Genomic DNA, 24,926 nt, shown 5'->3' with positions numbered 1-24,926 from the left:
TCTTGCACCCTATATATAATTCTAAATTTACTTCCATTTTGCTTATGCTAAGACTATGGTCTCATTTTCCTAGCACTGGTCTCGTAAATATTTATGTTCTCTTGCTAAGATTAAATTCCCCAAGTTCTTCCATATTGCGACAGTGGCGAAGGACATTTCCTGCTACTACTACTACTACTACTACTACTACTACTACTGACGCAGCTTCTGCTGATCTGTAATATCAACCAGAAATACTACTGTTAGCTAATGCTCTTCCCAAGGATCATCACAAGGTAGTTTTACATTTTAAAAGTAGTTAGGCTACTACTACTACTACTACTACTACTACTACTACTACTACCACGGCAATTTTTTGTTACGATAAAGAACATGTTGCTACCATCAATACTTTGCTTTAAGACAGCAAAGATATAACAATTATTACTATAACCGCTACGACCTTTATGTAGAGACAAAGTATTATACTATAATAATATGCTCAGTTCTGTAACAGATAAAAGACTACTAGTACTGCTACTACTGTTCTTTGACGTAATGAAAGAGATAGCTGTTGCTTCATATGCCAAGATGGACGTGAACAGTGACAAAGAAGTAAAAGTTCAACCTAAGAAGCAGTGACATGGTTTCTGGGAAGAGATACAGCATATCCCTAGGATCGAGTCATTTGCTTTTATTCCGTTAGATTATTCTAGGCCTAGGGTCTGACTGCAGATAGAAATAAAAATTCTATCTCAGTATAACGTAATATTGTCAAAAACATCGTAATTGAGAGAGAGAGAGAGAGAGAGAGAGAGAGAGAGAGAGGATGTTCGATTTCCCTAACGTGAAAATTGAGAGAGGATGAACTATATGCCTAATACATGAAAACAAGGAGAGAGAGAGAGAGAGAGAGAGAGAGAGAGAGAGGGGGGGGATGTTTGATGTTCCTAACATGAAAATTGAGAGCAAGAGGATGTTCGATATGCTTACTAGATGAAAAAAACACACACAGAGAGAGAGAGAGAGAGAGAGAGAGAGAGAGAGATTGTCCTTGTGAGCGTATGCATTTACTGTTAAACGTAAGACAACAATTCTCCACAGGTATTTCAAGAGATACATATACGTCTAATACAATCTTTGATCTCTCATAATGTTTTTTCCTATTCTCTGCATATAAATTAGCGTTTGTCGGTGTAGGTCAGCCGACAAACGTGCGATGTATGTTAAAGAGATTCTTCGTACCGTAGTGCAGACAGGGTTGCCAGGTTGGCCTTTTTCAGGCCAAACACTTCAAAATTTGGCTTTTTCTTAAATTGGTTGGCCGCTAGCTATATCATAAAAAGAAAGTTTGGCCTAAATGTTATATTTTTGGCAATGTTTTATTAATGGGTTGGCCTTTAAAAGCTTCTGTTGATTAGAAGTTGGTCTTTTCTCACTTAGAAAAACTGGCAACCCTGAGTGCAGATTCGCCACCGAACAGGTCGGGAGAGTTGATTAGTGACGTAGAAGTTAAACCGGTTTCTAGTCTGGAGCGAGTAGTAACTAGTTTGGTGATGCGTAAAGAAAAATAATAAGTATTTCTTTGGATTTTAGGAAGATTTGGCTTCTGGAAGATCTGTGGTTTGGAAAACATGGAGTCTAGCCAGTAGGTGGTAATAGACCTATGTCGCATTAAACTTTAGAATGGGTATATATGATTTACTTTTTATATTGAATATTTTTTATCATTAGACTATCTCATAGCTAGTTTATTTATTTCCTTCTTTCCTTTCCTCACTGGGCTTTTTTTCCGTGTTGGAGCCTTTGGGAATAATTATAGCATCCTGCGTTTCCAACTAGGGTTGTAGGCTTGTAGCTCAGCTTGTAATAAAGATAATGGCTTATAAAGTACTGAACGTTACATATTCAAGTAGGCTTACTTATTTGAAAAATAGGATTTTTACATTTGTCTCCAAATGATTCAGTCTAATAAAAAAAAATTGTCTTTTATTTCTATATTTTTTCTTTTCATTGTCAATTAATCCTACTTTGTTCCCGAACCAAATTACATTTATGTAATTATCTTTAGTGTTGTACTTTTATCTTTTTTTCTGAGTAATATTAGAAAATCTAGTTTTAAAAATCTTTACTGTAAACCTAAGGTATAATTCTCATAACTTCCTATAGTCAATTCTTGAGGCAGAATTGCACCGACTCGCCGGGGTGCCCTTTTAGCTCGGAAAAGTTTCGCTGATTGGTTGAACAAGAATATTCTAACCAATCAGATAGCAGGAAACTTTTCCTAACTAAAAGGGCACCGCTGCGAGTCCGTGCAAATGCGCCTCATTAAAAAAATTGAGTATAGTAGATTTAATAACGTGAGCCAAATGCATTGGACTTTCATTTTTGTTCATAATGTGAACTAGAAGATCAAGGCTTATTCAAAACCCAACTTTTAGTTAGAGTTCAGTAGTTAATTTTACAAAGTTCCAAGTTTAGTTCCATGTATGAAAGGTAGGCCTATGCTGCTTGCAACTCGAAATTTTAATCAAAGTCACTCTAGGCCTACATTTGATTATATTCCTTTTCTAAATTACTAACCTAAACAATACGTTGTAGTAAAAAAAAAAACTAACAGCTATTTCTAGTACAGTGTAGGACAAAGGCTTCAGACATGTTATTAGCCATGTCTGGGGTTTAGCCATTTTCATCATTGCGCTGACCAATTTTGGTGATGGTGGGAAACTTTTGTTTGATCGTTCCAGCAAGCCAACCTAGCATGGGTGGTCCTGACTAGTACAGCTTTGCTGATCATGGCAATACGCAAACCCTTTCATTATTATTATTATTATTATTATTATTATTATTATTATTATTATTATTATTATTATTATTATTATTTGCTTAGCTACAACCCTAGTAGGAAAATCAGAATACTATAAGCTCGAGGGCTCCAACAGGGAAAATAACCCAGTTAGGAAAGGAAATAAGGAAACTACAAGAAAAGTTAATTAACAACTGATATAAAATGTTTTAAGAACAGTAGCATGAAAATAAGCATTTCATATATAAACTAAATATAACTCTATTATTATTATTATTATTATTATTATTATTATTATTATTATTATTATTATTATTACCCTATAATCCCAAAGGGCTCCAACAGGGAAAATAGCCCAGTGAGGAAAGGAAATAAGGATATAAGTAAAGCATATGAGAAGTAATGAATAATTAAAATAATATATTTTAAAAACAGTAACAACATTAAAACAGAGCTATAATATATAAACTTTCAAAGGAGACATATGTCAGCCTGTTCAACATACAAACATTTGCTGCAAATTTGAATGTTTGAAGTTCTACAACCGATAAACTTATGGTGTTTTGTCAAGTCCAGTGATGAAATTCTCTTCTAGTTTTTATCTTTCTATAAGAAGCCACTCCCCGGGATGGCGGCTTGCGCCACTGCCATACTCCTCTCGCTGATTGGCTGTGGGGTCGTGACGTCATTCAGGTTTATCTTGTCATTCTTGAAACTAACTGATCCTTTACGTCATTCTATTCGTACTGGAATGTTGCGTCATTTTTATGCATGCCTATAAGATTCTCTCTCTCTCTCTCTCTCTCTCTCTCTCTCTCTCTCTCTCTAACGAAAAGTATGCGAAGGACTTCCACATTCGTACCAGAATGCTTCATGCGAATACTATGTAGAGAATGACTCGCATATGTCTTGTTTAGAGAGAGAGAGAGAGAGAGAGAGAGAGAGAGAGAGTGTGTGTGTGTGTAGGCATATACTGTTTCACTCCACAGTTCGAGCTGAGCTGAAGTCAAGTAAGCATGATCTTTAACTTTTCCTAGATCGTAACATTTACAAATTCGAAGAAGAGGAGGCAGGAAATTTTGGATGAAAGGTTACGGCCTTCATTCAGTCCTTATCGCTCGGGCCAAGTGAGTCAGCTAGATTTCCGTAAAACCTGACAGAAAAGGCAAACGGTCTAGGTCATTATATACATTACTTAGTGTAATGTGAGGCAATCTTAGTGTTAGCAGGCTCATTACCATTATTATAATGTAACAAGACTTAAAATATGCTAATTTGGGAAACAATTGAAAGTTGAAGGCCACTCATGAATGGCAGAGACAAGGGATTGTGACATTGCCCTATCGAGCAGGACAATGACCTAGCCTAGAGACTGACCATGTCAGCGCCCAAGTCCCCTCTCCACCCAAGCTAGGACCAAAAAGGGCCAGGCAATGGCTGCTGATGACTCAGCAGATAGACCTATGGGCTCCCCCAATCCCCCCATCCTTAGCTCACAAGGATAGTGAGGTTGCAGCGACCAAAGAAATTAACGAGTTTGAGCGGGACTCGAACCTCAGTCTGGGACGTTACCATATCGGCCACTGCTAAATTCAAATATATATATATATATATATATATATATATACATATATATATATTTATATATAAAGATTGAAGTGAATAAAGATTAGTTATGAAACCATGAAATATAACTTTGGCAAAGACTAGAACATTCTCCCTATTTATGAATACTTATGAATTTCCTGCAATAGATGCAGACTAGACGCAATCTCTGGAGATAGATAGTACATTCATAAGTTTATAATATCTTTATTGTTTATTTTATTGTGAAGGATTAACTTTATAATCGAATGGCATAACTTAAGTGATCTCTCTCTCTCTCTCTCTCTCTCTCTCTCTCTCTCCACATAAGGATCCACAAACTTTCCATTTGCTTTGGCAACGTCCTTGGAGTGCCCAGTAATACAATCGGTATAACTCTCTCTCTCTCTCTCTCTCTCTCTCTCTCTCTCTCCAAGCGTTTATAGTTTATCCCATCCTTTGCTTAGTTTTATTTATTGATTAGAAATGATTATTTTGTCGATACGGTGAACTCCAAAGATCGAAGATGAAATTTAATATATAACGATTTAGAAGAGATATAGGCCTAAGTTGCCTTCTAGATCACTAAAGTTAAGCAATTTTTAATCTGGGCTGTACCTGGATGGGTGACCATTATTTCTAATACTTTTTTAAAGAAGGAAGTAACGAAATAGCTGAAATTTCGACAGACCTTAGGAGCCCTGTTGCGAGCGGCAGCGAGTTGAATGAACACCAGAAATGTATTGATTAAGGTAAGAAGTTGGAAAATGAATTGCCATAAATGTAATGAATAGTTAGTTTATGGAATTAATGAACATGAGTGGAGTGCTTAGTGAATTTAAGTAGCCTATTAGTATATATATATATATATATATACACACGTGTGTGTGTAGTATTAATGATTTTATATTTATAGTCCACGTTCCTTTTCTAATAGCTTTATACGATCAACCCTTTATAAGAAGTCGAAAAGTCGCTAAGGCCACATTTTTTTTAATGAATTAGCCACTTTGTTACTAAAAGCAATTTAGTATTATGAGTATATTACTAATGCGAAACCAGCTCAAATGCACTCGGGTCTCGCACACTACTCCTTAAAGATAAATGCAAGCTATGAATAGCTCCGACCCCGGGCTATCTCTGGCCGCAAGAGATGCTCACAGCGAATGAAAATGCGTATGTGATCTCTCTCTCTCTCTCTCTCTCTCTCTCTCTCATTAAGAGAAAACTGATATGAGGTTTCACGGTTTTAAATTCATGTTGGTTTGACAAGTACCAAGAACGGAGAGGGAAAAAAACAACGTATTTATTTGTACAGAACGACTCTATGTAAACAATTGTGGGAGGAGTCATGGCGAGGAATTACTTCGAGAGATTAATGTGTTGTTGTAGTCCTCGTCACTGTGATGACAGCTCCCTTGAAGGTCAAGAACTTATCAGGAGAAATTTGTTGTCGAAAGGTCAAAGCAGAACTGATAGTGTCTCGGGGGGAATTCACAGTGGAAGAACAGTAAACAGGCGTAGAAATGAAAAATCATTTTAAAAATTAGTTTTCTCGTAAAGTTTATTCGCTGTTTCTCTGTTTCCTATACGCAGTGGTTTGTTTCCTGTTATAGCCCTTAGGCTTGCAGTATCCTGCTTTTCCAGCTTGAGTTGTAGCTTTGTGGTAATAATAATAATAATAATAATAATAATAATAATAATAATAATAATAATAATAATGTTTGCGAGCTTTCTAGTGCTTGTATAAATACATCAATCCTTGTTCATGTTTTTTAAGTCTGCGTATATATATATATTCTTTCATACCATACACTGTATAGTTCTCACATACCACCCCCAACCTTCTTTTAAACATAAAATTGTCCACGCCTCTATATATGCTTCTTAGATTCTCCTATAGGACGGTGCAAATACTGACAAACACTTGAAGACAGCTTTTGGGGCTTGTCTATATTTGTTTTGTGTGTGTCTTTTAGTATTTCCACGTTTATTTCTCTTTCATGTTTTTGTAAGCTGCCATTTTCGATTATTTCTGTACTGTAACTTTTCCCATTTCTATGTGACCGATGTATTTTGTCATAGCTATTTTAAGCTCATCGTTTGAGTTGAAAACCCTATTCGAAAAGAAATTAAAAAGTAATATCTCCTTTTATGTTATTTGCAACTAAAACAATCTCGAGTTTGACAGATAGGCCTAGTCTGAAGCTCAGAACCTTACAGAATTTAAGCCGATGAAGGTGTACGGCTAGATAGCATTTCACCATTAGACCAAGGAAATAGTTGATAACTTATATTCACTTGAATATATCATACCCCATCTGCCCTCAAACTTATTGTCTAGTCTCGTGCAATATAAGGACATAGCATGTTTATTAAGCCACACTAAGAAGTATGCTCAATGCGGCCAAAGAAGACGAGCGTTGTCTTTGGAAGGTCTGTTCATTGCAATCAATTTGCATCTCAGCCGATCGCATAAGAATGGTTGCGTTGTTCTCAGGTGAACTGGGTGCTGTCCTCTTGGCCAAGCTTAGCAACTGGTGCTTATTATTAGTAATATTGTGATGATGATAATAGGACAAGCTGCGGCCATAAAACAAGGAAACCGCGACCATGAAACAAGGAAAAATCATGTTTCTATTACCCGAATAGTATCTCATCAAGAACTAGCTAGCTACATCCCATCGACAGATCTTAAGAAACGAGTTTTCCTGGTTAGTTTCAAGTAAAGCCGTTGTTGCTTTCGATTTTAAAATCTCTTGGTCTCTTGATTAATTGCATGGAAGTTGTTTGGCATTCTGCTCCTTCTCGCTATGTAAAAATGTCGCTGTTCTTCAAGAAACCGAAAGCCTATTAAAGTTTAAGTAACGAAGAGAATATGGATTTAAAACATGAACTATTCGCCGATGATATATTTTGAAGGTAGCGGAAAATCGGTGCTACTGTAAGGCCGGCCCTAGACGTAACTGTTTATCTGAACGATATAACTGATCAGTTAAATCGTTACAATACAACTGTCGTGTAGGGGGGAAATTTACGCAGATTTTGATCGTTTTAGATGAACTGATCGAGCGGCATGAACAGTTGAATCATTCATACTTTTTTTATCTGAACGATCTAACGATTGTCAGTCTATCATCAGGCAATTGCACATCTCATGACTGTGTCTTCTTTCTCTATAAAAGGTGTTACTAATGATAAAAGGTTCAAGTACGTTTCCTCGTTCATCCTTAAATCATTTTTCCAATCCTTAGTCACCGCTCTCAACTCCGCCAACAAGTATGTATGAGTACTGTATACGTTTTTCTTTCCAGTAGCCATTCTCTACTCCACTTGCGACCTCGCTTGGAACTAGAAGCAATTTTTTGTCCTTTTTACGCATAATGCCATCCAGAAGCACTTTTTTTTTTGCCCTTTTTACACATAATGACACAGCTAAACCTGCTAGAGCCAAATAATCCTCCTCCTCGGATGACATTGTGGAAACTGTGGAACCCAGTGTTGCAAGTGGGAAAAATATAAATGTATCCAACAACGTATCCTGAATATACAAAACGTATCCAAATATGATAGAAAACGTATCCAAATATGAAATAGTATCCAAAATGTATCCAATACATTCTCTTAAAAATGCGTCATATAATGAGGATGTGGTTAAGAAAAGTATTTTTAATTGATTGAAATTCTTACAATGTTGCTATTTTTAAAATATTTTAAGAAGATTAACATCATTAAAATAAATATCTCATTTATAAAATATATAAACTTTAACAAAACAAGAGGAAGAGAAATTAGATAGAATAGTATGCCCGAGTGACTAAAACGTATCCAATTCTTTAAAAATTAATAGTAAAATGTATCCATTTTTTGCCTCTTTATTCAATTTCGTATCCTTTTGTCCAGTGTCGTAAAAACGTACCAGCAACATCAAAACGTATCCAAAGGATACTTTCGTATATATACTTGCAACACTGGTGAAACTTATGCAAATTATAACTATATATCGGAATGGTGTAGGGGCAGCGACGGTGGATGGCTTGCAACGATTTTTACCTGATCAGTCACATCGTTCAGATAAACAGTTACGTCTAGGGCCGGCCTAAGACAGCAAGAGTAAGTTGACAGATTTTAGATTTTAGACCTTTTTAAATGAGGGAAGCAAATTATGGATAAAAAAGGGAACCAAAATTGATCTCAGTGACTATAGACTTACTAGGACTATATATGCACTGCGCAAGACTTCGTTTAAATCTAAGATAATTTTCATTTTATTAAATGAGGGAAGCAAACCATGGATAAAAAAAGGGAATCAAAGTTGATCTCAGTGACTATAGACTCACTAGGACTATATATGCACTGCGCAAGACTTGGTTTAAACATAAGATAATTTTCACGGCAGAGCCTCCAGAACAGAATTTAGGCACGTCTATCCAATCAAGGTATTTCCTTCTCTCTAAGGTGAAACCTCTACTTTTTTCATTCTTTTTTCATCTCTCTAGCTTCACTATATAACTAATTTTCTTACGCTGTTGCCAAACTGAAGTCACACTTTCGTTATGCTGATGTCCCGTTAAAGCGAACCTCCATGTCATCAATTATCAGCCATGTTGGGTACTGTCCATGGTTTAAACTTTTAAGGTAATTACCTTAGTTTGAGGTAAATTTTATGATTTTAAGGCAATTAAAAGGTCATTTCGGTTTTACTATAGTCAAACCATTCGGTGGTGGCCGCTGAACAGAGCTCTTCGCCAGAACTTATCGTGTCCAAGCGTAAACACTTAATTCATTTTTCCTTGAAGCAAGCTCTCTTTATTGACAAGTCGAAAACCTTTGAAAAGAACAATACAGCCAGAATATGGGATTAACAGTAATACAAGGACGAGTATCCTATTCTATCTCACCCTTTCTTTACAACTGTACTTGCTGGCACAACATCACTTGAATAACATCAACATCTTTACAATAATAACTTAGTTTATTGTAACACACACAGACACACACACAGTATATATATATATATATATATATCGAAAACTAACAACTAAGCACAAACAAAGTTTATAATAAACTTGGAAGAGTTATTTAACGAAAACACCTTTTAAATCTTTTTAATTGCTCTGCCCTTGTCAGATACTTACCTTTCATTACCGATATTTCCGTGCTTGTGGTATTCGGGTCACATCTGTCAATCAATGGTCTTGTAGCTTACAAGATTATGATTTCTTAAGGGAAAAGTCAATTTAATCTCTCTCTCTCTCTCTCTCTCTCTCTCTCTGTATATATATATATATATATGCAGTATGTATGTATGTATATATATATACAGTATATATATATATATATATATATGGATAAATATCAACACAACATCGTGTTCAAATAGAAATAAATTTCTACCTCATACTTGGGATCGAACGCTAGCCCCTTCTAATGAAAGGCCAGGTCGAAACCAACCATGCCACGAGAGCCCATAAAGGAAATCTGAACCTGACACTAATCTAGCTGTCCGAGGATTTACCTGGTGAGACATCAGTCTCTTTGCCAGCGAGTTTTAGAAGGGGCTAGCGTTCGATCCCAAGTATGAGGTAGAAATTTATTTCTATTTGAACACGATGTTGTGTTGATATTTATCCATATTGACTCATTAGGGGTAATTTGAATGAATTACTACCAATTGTGTCACGTGGTGGCCCGGGGAAATCTGGTAAAACTCGCTGGCAAAGAGACTGATGTCTCACCAGGTAAATCCTCGGACAGCTAGATTAGTGTCAGGTTCAGATTTCCTTTATGGGCTCTCGTGGCATGGTTGGTTTCGACCTGGCCTTTCATTAGAAGGGGCTAGCGTTCGATCCCAAGTATGAGGTAGAAATATATATATATATATATATATGCAGTATGTATGTATGTATATATATATAGCCATATATATATATATATATATATGTGTGTGTGTATATATATATATATATATAGAGTAAATATATATATATATATATATATATATTTATATATATATATATATATGTTTGTGTGTATATCTATATATGTATATATAGATACATATATATATATATATATGCATATATATATGTGTGTGTGTATACATATATCTATAAATATATGTGAGTATATGTATATATATATATCTATATATATATATATATATAGGCCTATATATATGTATATATATATATATATATATATCACGTAGACTTTCCTTGGAGATTCTTTGCACCCATTGAATGTAATGTTTTCTTCACCTTCCCATAATATTTTTTTCAAAGGTGGTGATTTCGTTTCCTGCATAAATGTTTCACAATGTTTTTTAAAACATATTTGTTGAAATTTAGGTTTTCCACATTCTTCTCGCATGATTATTCGACGAACTGTTATTCAGTTATGGATACATTAGTAAAATGGCCGATGTTGATCTCCATTGTGAAATACTTGTACACACTCTACACTGTTTTCACGAGTTGTTTAAGTTTCCAAGCGTCTAAGTTTGATAACTTAAGCCGTTTCAAACACTGCCTTTTATACTCCAAGGTCAAGCATTCTGGGGATTAGATATGGCTTGCTGACCTTTGCCTAATAAAGTCACCCTTGTGACCTCCAAGATATACTGGTCAATCAGATTTCACCATTTGACAGAGACTTATTTCGACAATAGGATAAAACTGGCAAATAACCTGGAATTATAATTTCGAAGAAAATTCTGTTGGTTTCAATTATCATTATAGAAATGGAAACCTTACCTTATGAAATATATATATATATATATATATACTCGGCAAGACTAGCAGGAGAGAGAGAGAGAGAGAGAGAGAGAGAGAGAGAGAGGAATTATATTTTTGAAAAAAATTTTGTTGGTTTCAATTGTCATTATAGAAATGGAAACCTTACCTTATGAAATATATATACTCGGTAAGACTAACAGGAGAGAGAGAGAGAGAGAGAGAGAGAGAGAGAGAGAGAGTCATTTAACTTTTGGTTAATCGTAGCCACCTCTGGTTAATCCTGTGAGATTAGTCAAAAAGGAAGGATCTGTCCAGGACCCTGGATCTGTCATAAAGGGGCTACGCTTTATCAGTTTCACTCAGTTTGGATGGATCGTGTCTGAGTACTTTGTTCATTTTGCCTTAAAGTGGTTGAATTATTTTGACACGAGTACGCTATACAGTAGGACAGATATCGTCTCAGCGGCCACGACAGATTGGTTTTACTATAGCTTAAAATTTAAGGAAATTGGAAAACGTTTTAAGGAAATCTAAGGTAAAAAGCAGCAGCATTAAGGCAATGGCCATATGGCACATGCTCGAGTTTAAACCCTGCTAGAAGTGACTACTGTCCGAAACTATTTCTAGCAGAATGCTACTATAGATGCTAAGAAAGTAATGTTAAGAATTTTTTAGAAATTTTAAAAAATATGGATTTTGTACTGACGACAGACGACCATCTGTAATTACATCATGATCACTGTCAGTATTATCAGCACAGACTGCCTCTATTAATATTATGATTATGTTTTACAAGTAATTATTTTTTATTTAATGTATGACCTGTATTATTATTATTATTATTATTATTATTATTATTATTATTATTATTATTATTAGCTAAGCTACAGTCCTAGTTGCTTCAAAGACTAATATATATATATATATATATATAGAGAGAGAGAGAGAGAGAGAGAGAGAGAGAGAGATATATAGAGAGAGAGAGAGAGAGAGAGAGAGAGGGGGGGGGGGCTTTAATATAGCCTTTATACAGTAGTTCTAGGTATTAAGCATTCCTGATTCTTAAGTTGTATGTGAGTGTACGATTGTCCTCGTGGCGTTCATGATGTGAATATAAAGTGACGAAATTTTCCAGAAGCACAAGGTTATCATGCATGCTGTCAACATCGTTGAATTTATCCGTATATTATTATGCTTTTGTAAGTGAACAGCGAGGAAATAGAATGTGCACCATAGAGCTATACTGGCGAGGAAATAGAATGTGCACCATAGAGCTATAATAGCGAAGAAATAGAATGTGCACCATAGACGTATACTAGTGAGGAAATAGAATGTGCACCATAGACCTATACTAGCGAGGAAATAGAATGTGCACCATAGACCTATACTAGCGAGGAAATAGAATGTGCACCATAGACTTATAATAGCGAGGAAATAGAATGTGCACCATAGACCTATAATAGCGAGAAAATAGAATGTGCACCATAGACTTATAATAGTGAGGGAAATAGAATGTGCACCATAGACCTATGATAGCGAGGAAAATAGAATGTGCACCACACACCTATAATAGCGAGGAAATAGAATGTGCACCACACACCTATAATAGCGAGGATATAGAATGTGCACCATAGACTTATAATAGCGAGGAAATAGAATGTGCACCATAGACCTATAATAGCGAGAAAATAGAATGTGCACCATAGACTTATAATAGTGAGGGAAATAGAATGTGCACCATAGACCTATAATAGCGAGGAAATAGAATGTGCACCATAGACCTATAATAGCGAGAAAATAGAATGTGCACCATAGACTTATAATAGTGAGGGAAATAGAATGTGCACCATAGACCTATAATAGCGAGGAAATAGAATGTGCACCATAGACCTATAATAGCGAGGAAATAGAATGTGCACCATAGACCTATAATAGCGAGGAAATAGAATGTGCACCATAGACTTATAATAGCGAGGAAATAGAATGTGCACCATAGACCTATAATAGCGAGGAAATAGAATGTGCACCATAGACCTATAATAGCGAGGAAATAGAATGTGCATCATAGACCTATAATAGCGAAGAAATAGAATATGCACCATAGACCTATAATAGCGAGAAAATAGAATGTGCACCATAGACTTATAATAGTGAGGGAAATAGAATGTGCACCATAGACCTATAATAGCGAGGAAATAGAATGTGCATCATAGACCTATAATAGCGAAGAAATAGAATATGCACCATAGACGTATAATAGCGAGGAAATAGAATGTGCACCATAGACCTATATTAGAGTATGTAGATATATGTGCAATTGTGAGCATATATGTCTATACATGGGACCTCGAGGGATCCGAATTGAACAACAAAATGCCATAAGAGTTTAATGTACTTGTCTCTCCCCTTATATAACGACATTTTTAACTGTATGCTTGTGTATGTATATGTAGTTTATGCGGTGTTGACTGGCAGGGGCCCTCGCAGGATGACTGCCAAGGGAAAGCGGAGGAATGATAGGAGATATGAGAGTCCTTCTTGGCACTGTGCCAAATGTGACATTAAATACCCCTTGTGAGTTTAGTGAGTAAATCTCTTTAGTCTCCTTTGTGTTGGTTAATGAAAGACTACACTATCACCCCACCCCATTTTTATTGACTGGAACCTTCTTTTTTTTTTTCTTTTTATTGCAGCGGTTATCAATATTATTGTCAGGGCTTAACTGGTTAATATTTGATTTGTGGAGGTTTGCCCAAGTGTGAGATCATGCGTCTAATGATATATTTTGTTTCCTTCTCCGAAGAGAGAGAGAGAGAGAGAGAGAGAGAGAGAGAGAGAGAGGGGGGGGGGGGGGTGTGGTAATGTTCGTATCTCTTGCACTAAGAAGAAAGAGTCAAGGTTATTTTACAAAGTATTTTAGATGGATATAGACTAAAAGTTCTAGTCGATATGATAACTGTATTATATATATATATATATATATATCAGTCGTCACTAGTCCACTGCAGGAAGAAAGGCCTCGGAAGTGTCCTTCCATTCTTCCAGTCGCGTATGTTTATAGTCTTCCTATACCCTCAAATTTTCTTAGTTCGTCAATTCATTGTCTTCTCTCCTTTCCCCTACCTCTGCAATTTCTAGTGACCCACTTTGTTATTCTTAATGTCCATCTATTATCCATTACACACACACACACACACACATATATATATATATATATATATTACCCCTTTCTGAGTCGGGATACCCTAACGGGATGAAATGTTGGTTTGCTGTGAGCTATCAGAAGAAAATCTCCCACCATCACCACTCCGCATTGGCCAACGTGGTTAACATTGGCCAAACACCAGACATGAATTGACATGTCTTGAGCGGCCCACACATGCTCAAATTTTTGGTCAAAATTTTTTATGTCAAATTATTTGAAGGTTTGACGTTCGCCCTACACGCTCAAACTTCCCATCAAATTTTCATTTTGCTCCCGAGTGTCATCATGGATGCATATACAGCGTTGGCTCTTGGCTTAGCGTTGAAGAGCACACAGAAACGAAAGAGACGAAAGTGGGCCCAGCAATGGTATTTATGTCGTAATATTTTGTCATGCTCCTTTATTACATGAACTCAGTGAACCTGATGTTTTCAAGACCTTCCTCCCCATTTCATCTGCTCATGCTCAAAGATCTGCTTGAGTCTTTTTTTTTTTTTTAATTCTTTTCGGAAGCTCGTCCGTAGTGAGTTTATTTTCTCCGTCAGCTCCTCCTTCGTCCCTTCCGGATAATAATCACGGAATTTCTATAGAAGAGTCTCATATGCCATATCTTCTTTTATTTCTGTCACTATAACAGTCAATTTTAATGTTCCAAAGTTGTGGTAAACTTCTATAAACATCAATAAGCTCCAGAAGAAATTTCTTTTCATGTTTTGTTGGAGCCATGATGACGATGAGCCGCGCACGTCCTCCTAATTTGCGCAAATTATTGCTAGGTACCACACACGCACAAATTATTTGACGTTGTCTCAAAAAATATCTACTGAAACCAGATCAGTAAAAGATTTGACATCAAACCTTTTAGACCATCAAATTACGCCACACACGATCAAATCCATGTCAAATAATTTGACATAAAAAAAATTGGACCAAAAATTGGAGCATGTGTGGGCCGCTTTAGGCCTTTGTCCTCCAGTGGATTACAAATGGCTGCATTTGTTGCTCTCTCTCTCTCTCTCTCTCTCTCTCTCTCTCTCTGTGTGTGTGTGTGTGTGTGTGTGTGTGTACAGTATATGTATGTATTATATACATTACTTATTTCAACTTGGTATCTGTGTAAAGTATCTTGTAATTCCTTCTTCATTCACAGTCGTCCATTGACCTTTTTTTATTTAAAGAATATGAAAACGTGATGAAATTCACTAACGCCAATCCCATCCGTAAGTTACATTCACTTTGGCTGGAGATGACCTGAAGTTATGATTCTAGGAAACTTTTTGCTTAGGTGAGATTCCCCGTTAGTTACAATACGTTTGTCTCGCTCCTAAAGTGTACGTGGCTTTTTTCTTGTGTCTAGTTTTGTTTTCCTTATTTTCACTATTTTTTCCTCTTTTCGCCCACATTTGTTGTACACTTTTCTTTTGTTTTCAATATTTTCTTCACAGAAAAGGAATTTTCCTACAGTTTGTGCATTTTCTTCGTATGGTTGTTGGAGCTCAATTGCTTTTATTATGTCACTATACTGTGGACAATGTAACATGAAGTGGTCAACATTCTCTTCTACATTACAGAATACATGGTTTTTTATCCACCCTGGTGTCTGTTATTTATATTCAAGCCCAGTGTGTTTGTCATGGCTCTGAATAATAAAATTGACGAAAACGTGTTATCATATACTTCCTCCTTGATTTAACTTTAACAGTTTTTATACAGAATTAGACCCTCATTGCACTCCATTTCACTGTTCCATTTTCTTGTGTCCCATTCTCTTGTTCTCTTCTTTGTGTCGTCTTTCGTACATCTCTTGACTTCTTTCATCGCCATCCAACATTCTTCAGCATAGTACTTCTTCACATACATCCACCACTTCCTCTATTTCCTTCCATATCATTGACAATTGCAGTTAGTAAGAGTAGTAGGTTGACCAAGGCACCACCAGCCACTCGTTGAGATACTACTGCTAGAGAGTTATTGAATCATTTGACTGCCCAGAAAGTACTATATTGGATTCCTCTCTCTGGTTACGGCTTATTTCATCTTTGCCTATACATACACAGAATAGTCTGGCCTATTCTTTACTCATACACTTGACAGCACTGAAATTTTCAATGCTTCTTCTCTCAAGAGGTTAACTACTGCAATTGATCAGTGGCTACTTTCCTCTTGGTAAGGGTAGAAGAGACTCTTTAGCTATGGTAAGCAGCTCTTCTAGAAGGACACTCATAAATCAAACCATTGTTCTCTAGTCTTAGGTAGTGCCATAGCCTCTGTACCATGGTCTTCCACTGTCTTGATTAGAGTTCTCTTGCTTGAGGGTACACTCTGGCACACTATTCTATCTTGTTTCTATTCCTCTTGTTATTTTCAAGTTTTTATAGTTTATATATGAAATATTTATTTCAATGTTGTTATTGTTTTTAAAATTCTTGTAGTTTTTCCTTATTTCCTTTCTTCACTGGGCTATTTTCTCTGTTGGAGCCCTTGGGCTTATAACATCTTGATTTTTCAACTAGGTTTGTAGCTTAGCAAGTAATAATAATGATAATAATATTTCTTTCTCTCCATCATAAATTACCCTTGTTTTCATAGCAGATGCTCCTATATCCCCTCTCTCAAGGCTATACCTGCTGTAGCAGTGTAGCCTGCTCTTTACACTCCTTAATATCCTTCTATATACTCCATTCTCAATTCTGTGCAACTTTTCTATTTCAGTTTCCATTAAGTTAATTACATTTGTTCCATATAATACAGAAGGTAGTGCTACACTTTTCCAGTATGTTTTCCCTATCAGTATTTTATTGCAACTTTTTTTTCTATGATTGAATATGTAAGATTTGGAAGTCTTTGTGCCTTGACAATCATTTCACTTTTTTGTATTTCGAACATGCTTCTACTGTCATCTACCTTGATACTTAGGTATTTAATATTGCTTACTTCTCTTGTTCCCTCGGTTATCTGGTTTCTCCTTCATATTATATATATAAGTACGCTACTTTTATCTCTATTTATGTCTAAACCATATTGCTTTCCTATATCTATCACTTTCCTTATGTTCAATTCAGCATCCTCTATACTCTCAGCAAACACTTGGACATCATTAGCAAAAAAATAATAATACAAAATTTATAATATCATTTTTAAAACCATTACCTTAATTTTCTACGTGTTTTATAACCAGATAAGTAATTAATTTGAATAATGTTGTAGAGCCAATACAGCCTTGCTTTATTCCATTACTTACGCTCATTTTTTGTTCTACTTTTTCCCCCATGGCTAATGTAGTAGAGTCTCCCACATATACTCCAGCTATAGAGTTTATAATACTAGTATGGACTTTATATATATATTTTTTAATATTTCTGTCAGTTCTCTTTTTATGGAGTTGGAAGCTTTTTTGAAATCTGAAGAGGCAACTATTAGTTTTTTCTTATTTTGAAAGTTTCTTCTTCTTCTATTTTGAAAGTTTCTTCTTCTTCTTCTTCTTCTTCTTCTTCTTCTTCTTCTTCTAAATCTAAAGAGGCAAGTATGAGTTTTTTCTTATTTTGAAAGTTTCTTCTTCTTCTTTTTCTTCTTCTTTTTCTTTATCAGTTTGGGTGCTTTCAAATACTGTCACGATCAATCTGCGTCCCGATTCAAAAGGCTTGTGTTTGATCGTATGTAAATTCCCTTGAGTGTATGTAATTCGACGTCAAATCACTAACAATACTTATTGTTGTTTTTGTTGTTGTTGTTGTTATTATTAACCGTATTAATATTATTATTATTACTTTTGTTGTTGTTGTTATTACTATTATTAGTGTTATTATTACTGTTATTAGTGTTGCCATTACTATTGTTATTATTATTATTATTATTATTATTATTATTATTATTATTATTATTATTATTATTATTTCCATTATTATTATTATTATTATTATTATTATTGTTATTATTATTATTATTATTATCATTATTTTCTGTACATTTGGAACTCAAACTGTGCAAGGTTTCACCATCTTTACTCTGTATGGACTTAAACTCGCTGGTTCTAGTTTGTGGTTCCTTAGCTATTGTCTTTTCAAATAAACACGAAAGAGAAATTTAAGAATTGGATAGTGACAAAACCAAATCTACCAATTTTTAAGCTGAACAAGGGTTTCATCCACGATTTGATTGAAGGATGGATTTGTGCTTTTCCGACAAGTCCCAGTTCACATCCTGTGAGACATTTCCCCTCCATTGGCTTTCTGTGAAGAGAGGATATTAAAACCACAAGCACAGGATTAAAGGATTTTATTAACTCTAGCGACCCCTCTCGGGGTATGAGAGTACATTACAAAATATACAAAATTACAATTTGACTTGCAATAATAGTGCAAGATGGTAGTAAAAAGAAGCAAAACTACTTCTATTCACATATCTACACAATCATTATCATCATTATCCTTACTAGCCAAGCTACAACCCTAGTTGGAAAAGCAACATGCTATAAACCCAAGGGCTCCAACAGGGAAAAATAGCCCAGTGAGGAAAGGCAATAAGGAAATAAATAAGTGATGAGAACAAATTAACAATAAATCATTCTACAAACAGTAACAACATCAAAACAGATAGTTCATATGAACTATAAGAAGACTCATGTCAGCCTGTTCAACATAAAAACATTTGCTGCAACTTTGAACTTTTGAAGTTCTACTGATACAACTACCCGATTAGGAAGATCATTCCACAATTTGGTCACAGCTGGAATAAAACTTCTAGAGTACTGTGTAGTATTGTGCCTCATGATGGAGAAGGCCTGGCTATTAGAATTAACTGTTATGCAACACGCATAATGTACTAATTGAACGACGGTACCAAAGATTAATATCTAGATCAGGAATAAGAAATTTAATAGACCGTAAGTTTCTGTCCAACAAATTAAGATGAGAATCAGCAGCTGAACATCAGACAGGAGAACAATACTCAAAACAAGGTAGAATGAAAGAATCAAAACACTTCTTCAGAATAGATTGATCACCGAAAATACTGAAAGACTTTCTCAATAACCTAATTTGTTTGTGCAATTAAATAAGGCACAGACCTAATGTGTTTCTCAAAAGCAAATACTGCCTTATATCCGTATACCCATATATGCCATATATAATGGGGACACGAGCATATATGGACTAGATGAAACTAAATATATAATAAACTGGTCCATTATTTCGAAGAAATCTTTCGAACGGCCCAAGCTTCTATTTCTTCCATTGATTAAAAACACTTCAACCGAGCAAGAACAGGCTTTGTTTGTTGAACAATTCAAGTGGGGCGGGAGGGGTAAACACTTCACCGCTTCATTCGAAACCCGTGTGGGTGTGTGTGTGCCTGGCCTGGATATGCCAAGATAGTAACAGAGGTTTGTTATGAGGATATAACTGCGATCTGTTTCGTAGGTATAACGGTTCACTGATAACCGGATACGAAAGCGAGTTGAATAGAAATCGTGTTTGCTTTAAGGACATAACGTAACTGTTCTGTAAACTTGACGGATGTTTATTAAAGGGGAAATACAAACAAGTTTTGTATATTTTGTTAGACACACGCAATAACAAGATTTGTAGAAATAAGAAGTTTGTTAATAAGAAATAAAGGTAATCTATTATAAACACCAACATACCATGCTGTGGACCCAATAGTATAAGTTCTGTAGTTTCGTCGTGGTCATCTAACAGCTTCTTCTTCTTTGTCTGCATCTTTTCCCACTTTTATGTGGCGGTCGATGTTTTTTTCGTAATACAATCGTTTTACTTAGTAGTTGAATTCAAACAAAAACTGATTCGATTCTATTCTATGCCTTGGAATTTTAGACCTATAATTTTTAGGAAGTAGCCTTCTTGTGCATAAGACTAATTTCATTCATATCACAAAAGGACTAAGTTGGTAAAAATATCAGTAAAATTAAAAGATTTATTTTTATTTTTGTTTGCTTGTGGAAGGAGGAGACTTTTAAAGACTTTTAATCCAAATTATGGAATGATCTTCCCAATCAGGTACAGTTGTTGAATGGGTGGAAATTTCAAAATTGAAACTTGCAGCCAATGTTTTTATGTTAAACAGGCTGACACAAGTCTCTATTTATAATTTATTTATGAAAGATGTCTTCTAATGTTGTAAATATTCTTAAAATATGTTATTTTAATTGTTATCACTTCTCTTACAGTTTATTTATTTCCTTTCCTCGCTGGTCTATTTTTCCCTGTTTGAGCCCATGGGTGTATATCGTCCTGCTTTTCCAACTAGGGTTGTAAATTAGCTAGTAAATATAATATTAGGTTTTACTATTCTTGACCAGCACCCCTCACAAATGTGTGGAATGTGAGCCGATCTCTTTATTATGAAGGCAAGCACGCGAGGTGTGAAAACGGAGAGCTGTTATAGAACCTTATTTCATTTTGCTTGTTTGGAAATTGATATCGTTTTTTTTTCTTTCTTTTTTCTTTTTTCTTTTCTTGTCTTCGCTTCATGGTTTTGCTTGGGCAAGAGTTTGTTTATCAAATAGAAAGAATTGTGGAATACTTAAGGAATGATTTCACTTAGGTAGAGTTGGGGTCCTACCTTTAGACCTAGTCGGTACTGGATCCCTCGCGGAGAGAGAGAGAGAGAGAGAGAGAGAGAGAGAGAGAGAGAGAGAGAGAGAGAGATGAAAATTTTTAATAAGATATTATTAATATTATTCGGATATTGCCACCGTATAAATAGATTTCTGTAAAGTGAAGTTTGCGCAATTTAATTTCCGCCAACGCAGACCAGAAATGCCCATTGGTAACGTCCCTGCCGGGTGATCGGCCAACTGGGGTTCGAATCCCGTTAAAATTCATTTGTTCCTTTAGTGGCTGCAACCTCACCAACCTTGTGAGCTAAGGGCGGTGTGCTTGGGGAAACCTATAGGTCTACCTGCTGAGTCATCAGCAGGCCATTGCCTGGCCCTCCCTGGTCTTAGCCTGGGTGGAGATGGGGCTAAGGCGCTGATCAAATGTATATATGGTCAGTCTCTAGGGCATTGCCCTGCTTGTTAGGGCAACGTCACTGCCCCTTGCCTCTGCCATTCATGAGTGGTTTTTAAACATTTTAACTGCTGCCTAAGCTGAGTAGAAAGAATTTTAAAGAACTAAATTGCTGTAAAAATCAAACCATAATATTTTTATTTATATTCAACAAAGAAAAATGAAACTATAAGACCTTTTTTTTCCAATCATAGGAAGGCAGTGACGTCACTTGGTATCGAGACCAAATATCTCTCGACTCGAAAGGTCAGGAAGCACATCAGACAAAGCGCCGGTGTTTGGTGGGTTGAAGGTTCTCATTTATAAACATGTTCTTTATATAGATACGCAGAGGCTTCGAGTTGATTGCTGCCTGAATAGCTTTAGCCTTTTTCATATTAAGATTGACCGTCATCAGAGTTAAAGCTAGTTTATTATATGATATTACTATATGAGCTTACGGAAAATATTTCCGGTACACTCTCTCTCTCTCTCTCTCGCTCTCTCTCTCTCTCTCTCTCTCTCTCTCTCTCTCTCTCTCTCTCTCTCTCTCTCTCTCTCTCTCTCTCTCTCTTTCAGTGTGAGTGTGTGTGTATAAATACAATTATCGCTGGATAATTTTGTATGGATGAGAGTTTGTAATTGTCTCTCTCTCTCTCTCTCTCTCTCTCTCTCTCTCTCTCTCTCTCTCTCTCTCTCTCTCTCTCTCTCTCTCTCTCTCGCTTGCATACCAAGAGACAGAAGGATCTTATTTCAGAAAATTAGAAAGCGGAAGAAAAATCTTGCAAAAGAAGAAAAAAAATGTATGGAAAATGATGGAAATAAAAAGTAAGATTGAAAATGCAGAACAAAAGATTATACAATCGAAAGAAAGTGAAAAAAAGGGACTTAGAAGAAAGGACACTTCAAAATATCTGAAAAAAAAGGGTACTTTACTCCTATGCAAAAAAGATGACTACAGGGAGATTAGAAATAAGCCCTCTAAAAACTGAAGGACGGTTAACGAATTAAAAATAGGAAATATTCAACACATTAGCAGAAAAATATAATAGTGAATTCACGTCAAGAATTGCGAATGAGAATAATGAAACAGAAATAAGAGAAGAAAATAATGAATATCTAACGGATATGAATATTAATGAAGCAGATATTGTCACGGCTATAAGCGAAATTAAAAATGGATCGGCGGCAGGACCAGATGAAGTTCCAGCGATTTTGTTAAAAAAAAAACTGCAAACACTATCGCGAAGCCGCTTGCAATACTGCTAAGACAAAGTGTAGATATGAGCGAGATATATGTTAAACATAAATTAGCTTATATAACCCCTATTTTCAAAAGTGGATGAAGACTAGAGGCAAGCAATAATAGACCTGTTAGTCTAACATCACATATTATGAAAGTGTATGAAAGGGTAATGAAAAAGAAAATAATGAATCATTTGGTGAAAAATAATTTATTTAATATAGGTCAACACGTTTCTGTGCCCGGAAAAAGTACACAAACCCAACTGATAGCACACTATGAAAACATATACAAAAATATGATAATTGAAAAAGACACAGATGTGATCTATCTAGATTTTGCAAAAACCTTTGACAAGGTAGACTATAATATATTAGAGAAAAAAATGAGAAAGCATAATATTGTGGGAAAGAGAGGAAAATGGGTAAAAGAATTTCTGCAAAACAGAAAACAGATAGTTGTTGCAAATGACGAGAAATCAGATGAAGCTCGGGTAATATCTGGCGTGCCACAGGGTACGGTATTAGCTGCACTGGTGTTTGTTATTATGATCTCAGACAAAGACTGTAATGTTAAAGACTCTGTAGTGAGAAGTTTCGTCGATGACACAAGAATAAGTAGAGAAATTACTTGTGATGAGGATAAGAACGCATTACAAAGAAATCCAACCAAAATATATGAATGGTCGGAGATAAATAGGATGCTATTTAACTCCGGTAAATCCGAATCAATAAATTATGGAAACAGAGAAGGAATGGTATATGTATACAGGGGACCTAATAACGAGACAATCACAAACAAGGAAGCAATTAAAGACCTTGGTGTAATGTTAAACAGGAATATGTTATGCAACGACCAAATAGTAACACTGCTAAATGTAAAGTAAATATGGGAATGCTATTCAGACACTTTAAAACAAGAAAAGCTGAACACATGATTATGCTGTACAAAACTTATGTACGTAGTACACTCGAGTACGGCAATGTGATATGGTACCTACACTACCAAAAGGATATTGCACAAATAGTGTACAAAGGTCCTTTACTGCTAGAATAGAAGAAGTTAAGGACCTTGACTACTGGGAAAGACTGCAATTTTTAAAATTGTACAATCTAGAAAGAAGAGAACGCTACATGATAATACAAGCATGGAAGCAAATCGAAGGAATTACCGAAAACATCATGGAGCTAAAAATATCAGAAAGAGCAAGCCGAGGTAGATTAATAATGCCCAAAACTATACTAGAAAAACTAAGGAAGGCGCACAGGACATTAATCCACTACGCACCAGCATCGATAATGCAGCGACTATTTAATGCGCTGCCAACTCATCTAAGAAACATATCAGAAGTGAGCGTAGATGTGTTTAAGAATAAGCTCGATAAATACCTAAGATGCATCCCAGACCATCCAAGACTGGAAAATGCATTAGCAACTCTCTGGTCGATATACTAGGTGCCTCACACTGAGAGACCTGGGGGAACCCAAACATAGAATAAGGTAAGGCTCTCTCCTAGTAAATCTGGTAGTTAGTTAACTGACGTTAGTGTCCTGCCGTTTGGGTAGAGAAAGAGATAAAGGACAGACTTTAGTTATAATTTATTCGACAAAATCATGTTTAAAAAAAAGGATAATCATTGAAGTTAGCCGAGAAAGGAAAAACAGTAACGATGTAATCCTAAGGAAAGTGGAGCGTCTGAGGTAATCCTAGAAATTATTTAACCTCATTAAAGCGAACCTGAAATAAAAAAAAAAACTTAACGAGGTTATGCCTTAATAATGCAAATCTCATCAACATTAGGTCTTCATCTACCAGCTGTAGGCCTATGCTTTCGTATTTTTTCCTGAAATCAAAATAATTCCAGATCGTAACTAGAAAAGTATTCTGAGAGTGCAGACCTCCGTGGCCACGGCAGCTTATTTCTCGAAATCAGCTTGCCTTTCCCAGAATCAATTTAGACCGTAGGCGTATTTGAAGTCTGTGTGAAAATCATGTGCGACCTTGACCTTGACCTTTGACCTAGGACTTTCAAAAGGGAATCACTTCCACTTCTCAACATAAAAATTCATCCCTGAAAGTTTCACTACTCAGTGAGTAGAATAGTGGCCAGGAAGTTGTTAACAAATAAACAGACAAATTCGGGCGAAAACATAACCTTCCAACTTCGTTGGCGGAGGTAATAAGGTGTATGAGACCAGCTTTAAGCACCAAATACGCTCCCTCAACAAGGACCTACAAGATTAAAACGATACGCATTCAGAGGTTTCGTTGAATTTTGCGTAAACGTGAGTTATCTGGTCCTGCAAGTGGTCCCTCGATAATACAGCGGCCCAATACGCCTCACCTTTGCAACTGAAGGCTACTA

At 35.8% G+C, this 24,926-nt stretch overlaps 1 protein-coding gene across 3 annotated transcripts in view; it reads left to right on the top strand.

Moving 5' to 3' along the window:
- The window catches only part of LOC137620615 (vascular endothelial growth factor receptor 1-like), a 172,330-nt gene that overhangs the window by 10,505 nt on the left and 136,899 nt on the right, over positions 1-24,926 (top strand). The window contains exon 1 of one of the 3 annotated variants that reach the window (XM_068350908.1): positions 1,651-1,669. The exons of the other annotated variants lie outside the window; for them this stretch is intronic. Within the exon in view, the coding sequence (XP_068207009.1) occupies positions 1,666-1,669 (4 nt within the window). The 5' untranslated portion in view covers positions 1,651-1,665. Of the gene's footprint in view, positions 1-1,650; positions 1,670-24,926 lie in introns of those variants that run through there. 3 annotated transcript variants of the gene reach the window in all.

Source organism: Palaemon carinicauda, chromosome 27 (genome assembly GCF_036898095.1).
Source record: "Palaemon carinicauda isolate YSFRI2023 chromosome 27, ASM3689809v2, whole genome shotgun sequence".
Lineage (NCBI taxonomy): Eukaryota > Metazoa > Arthropoda > Malacostraca > Decapoda > Palaemonidae > Palaemon > Palaemon carinicauda.
Note: the sequence above shows the minus strand (reverse complement) of the source record. Positions and strands in the feature narration are given on the sequence as shown.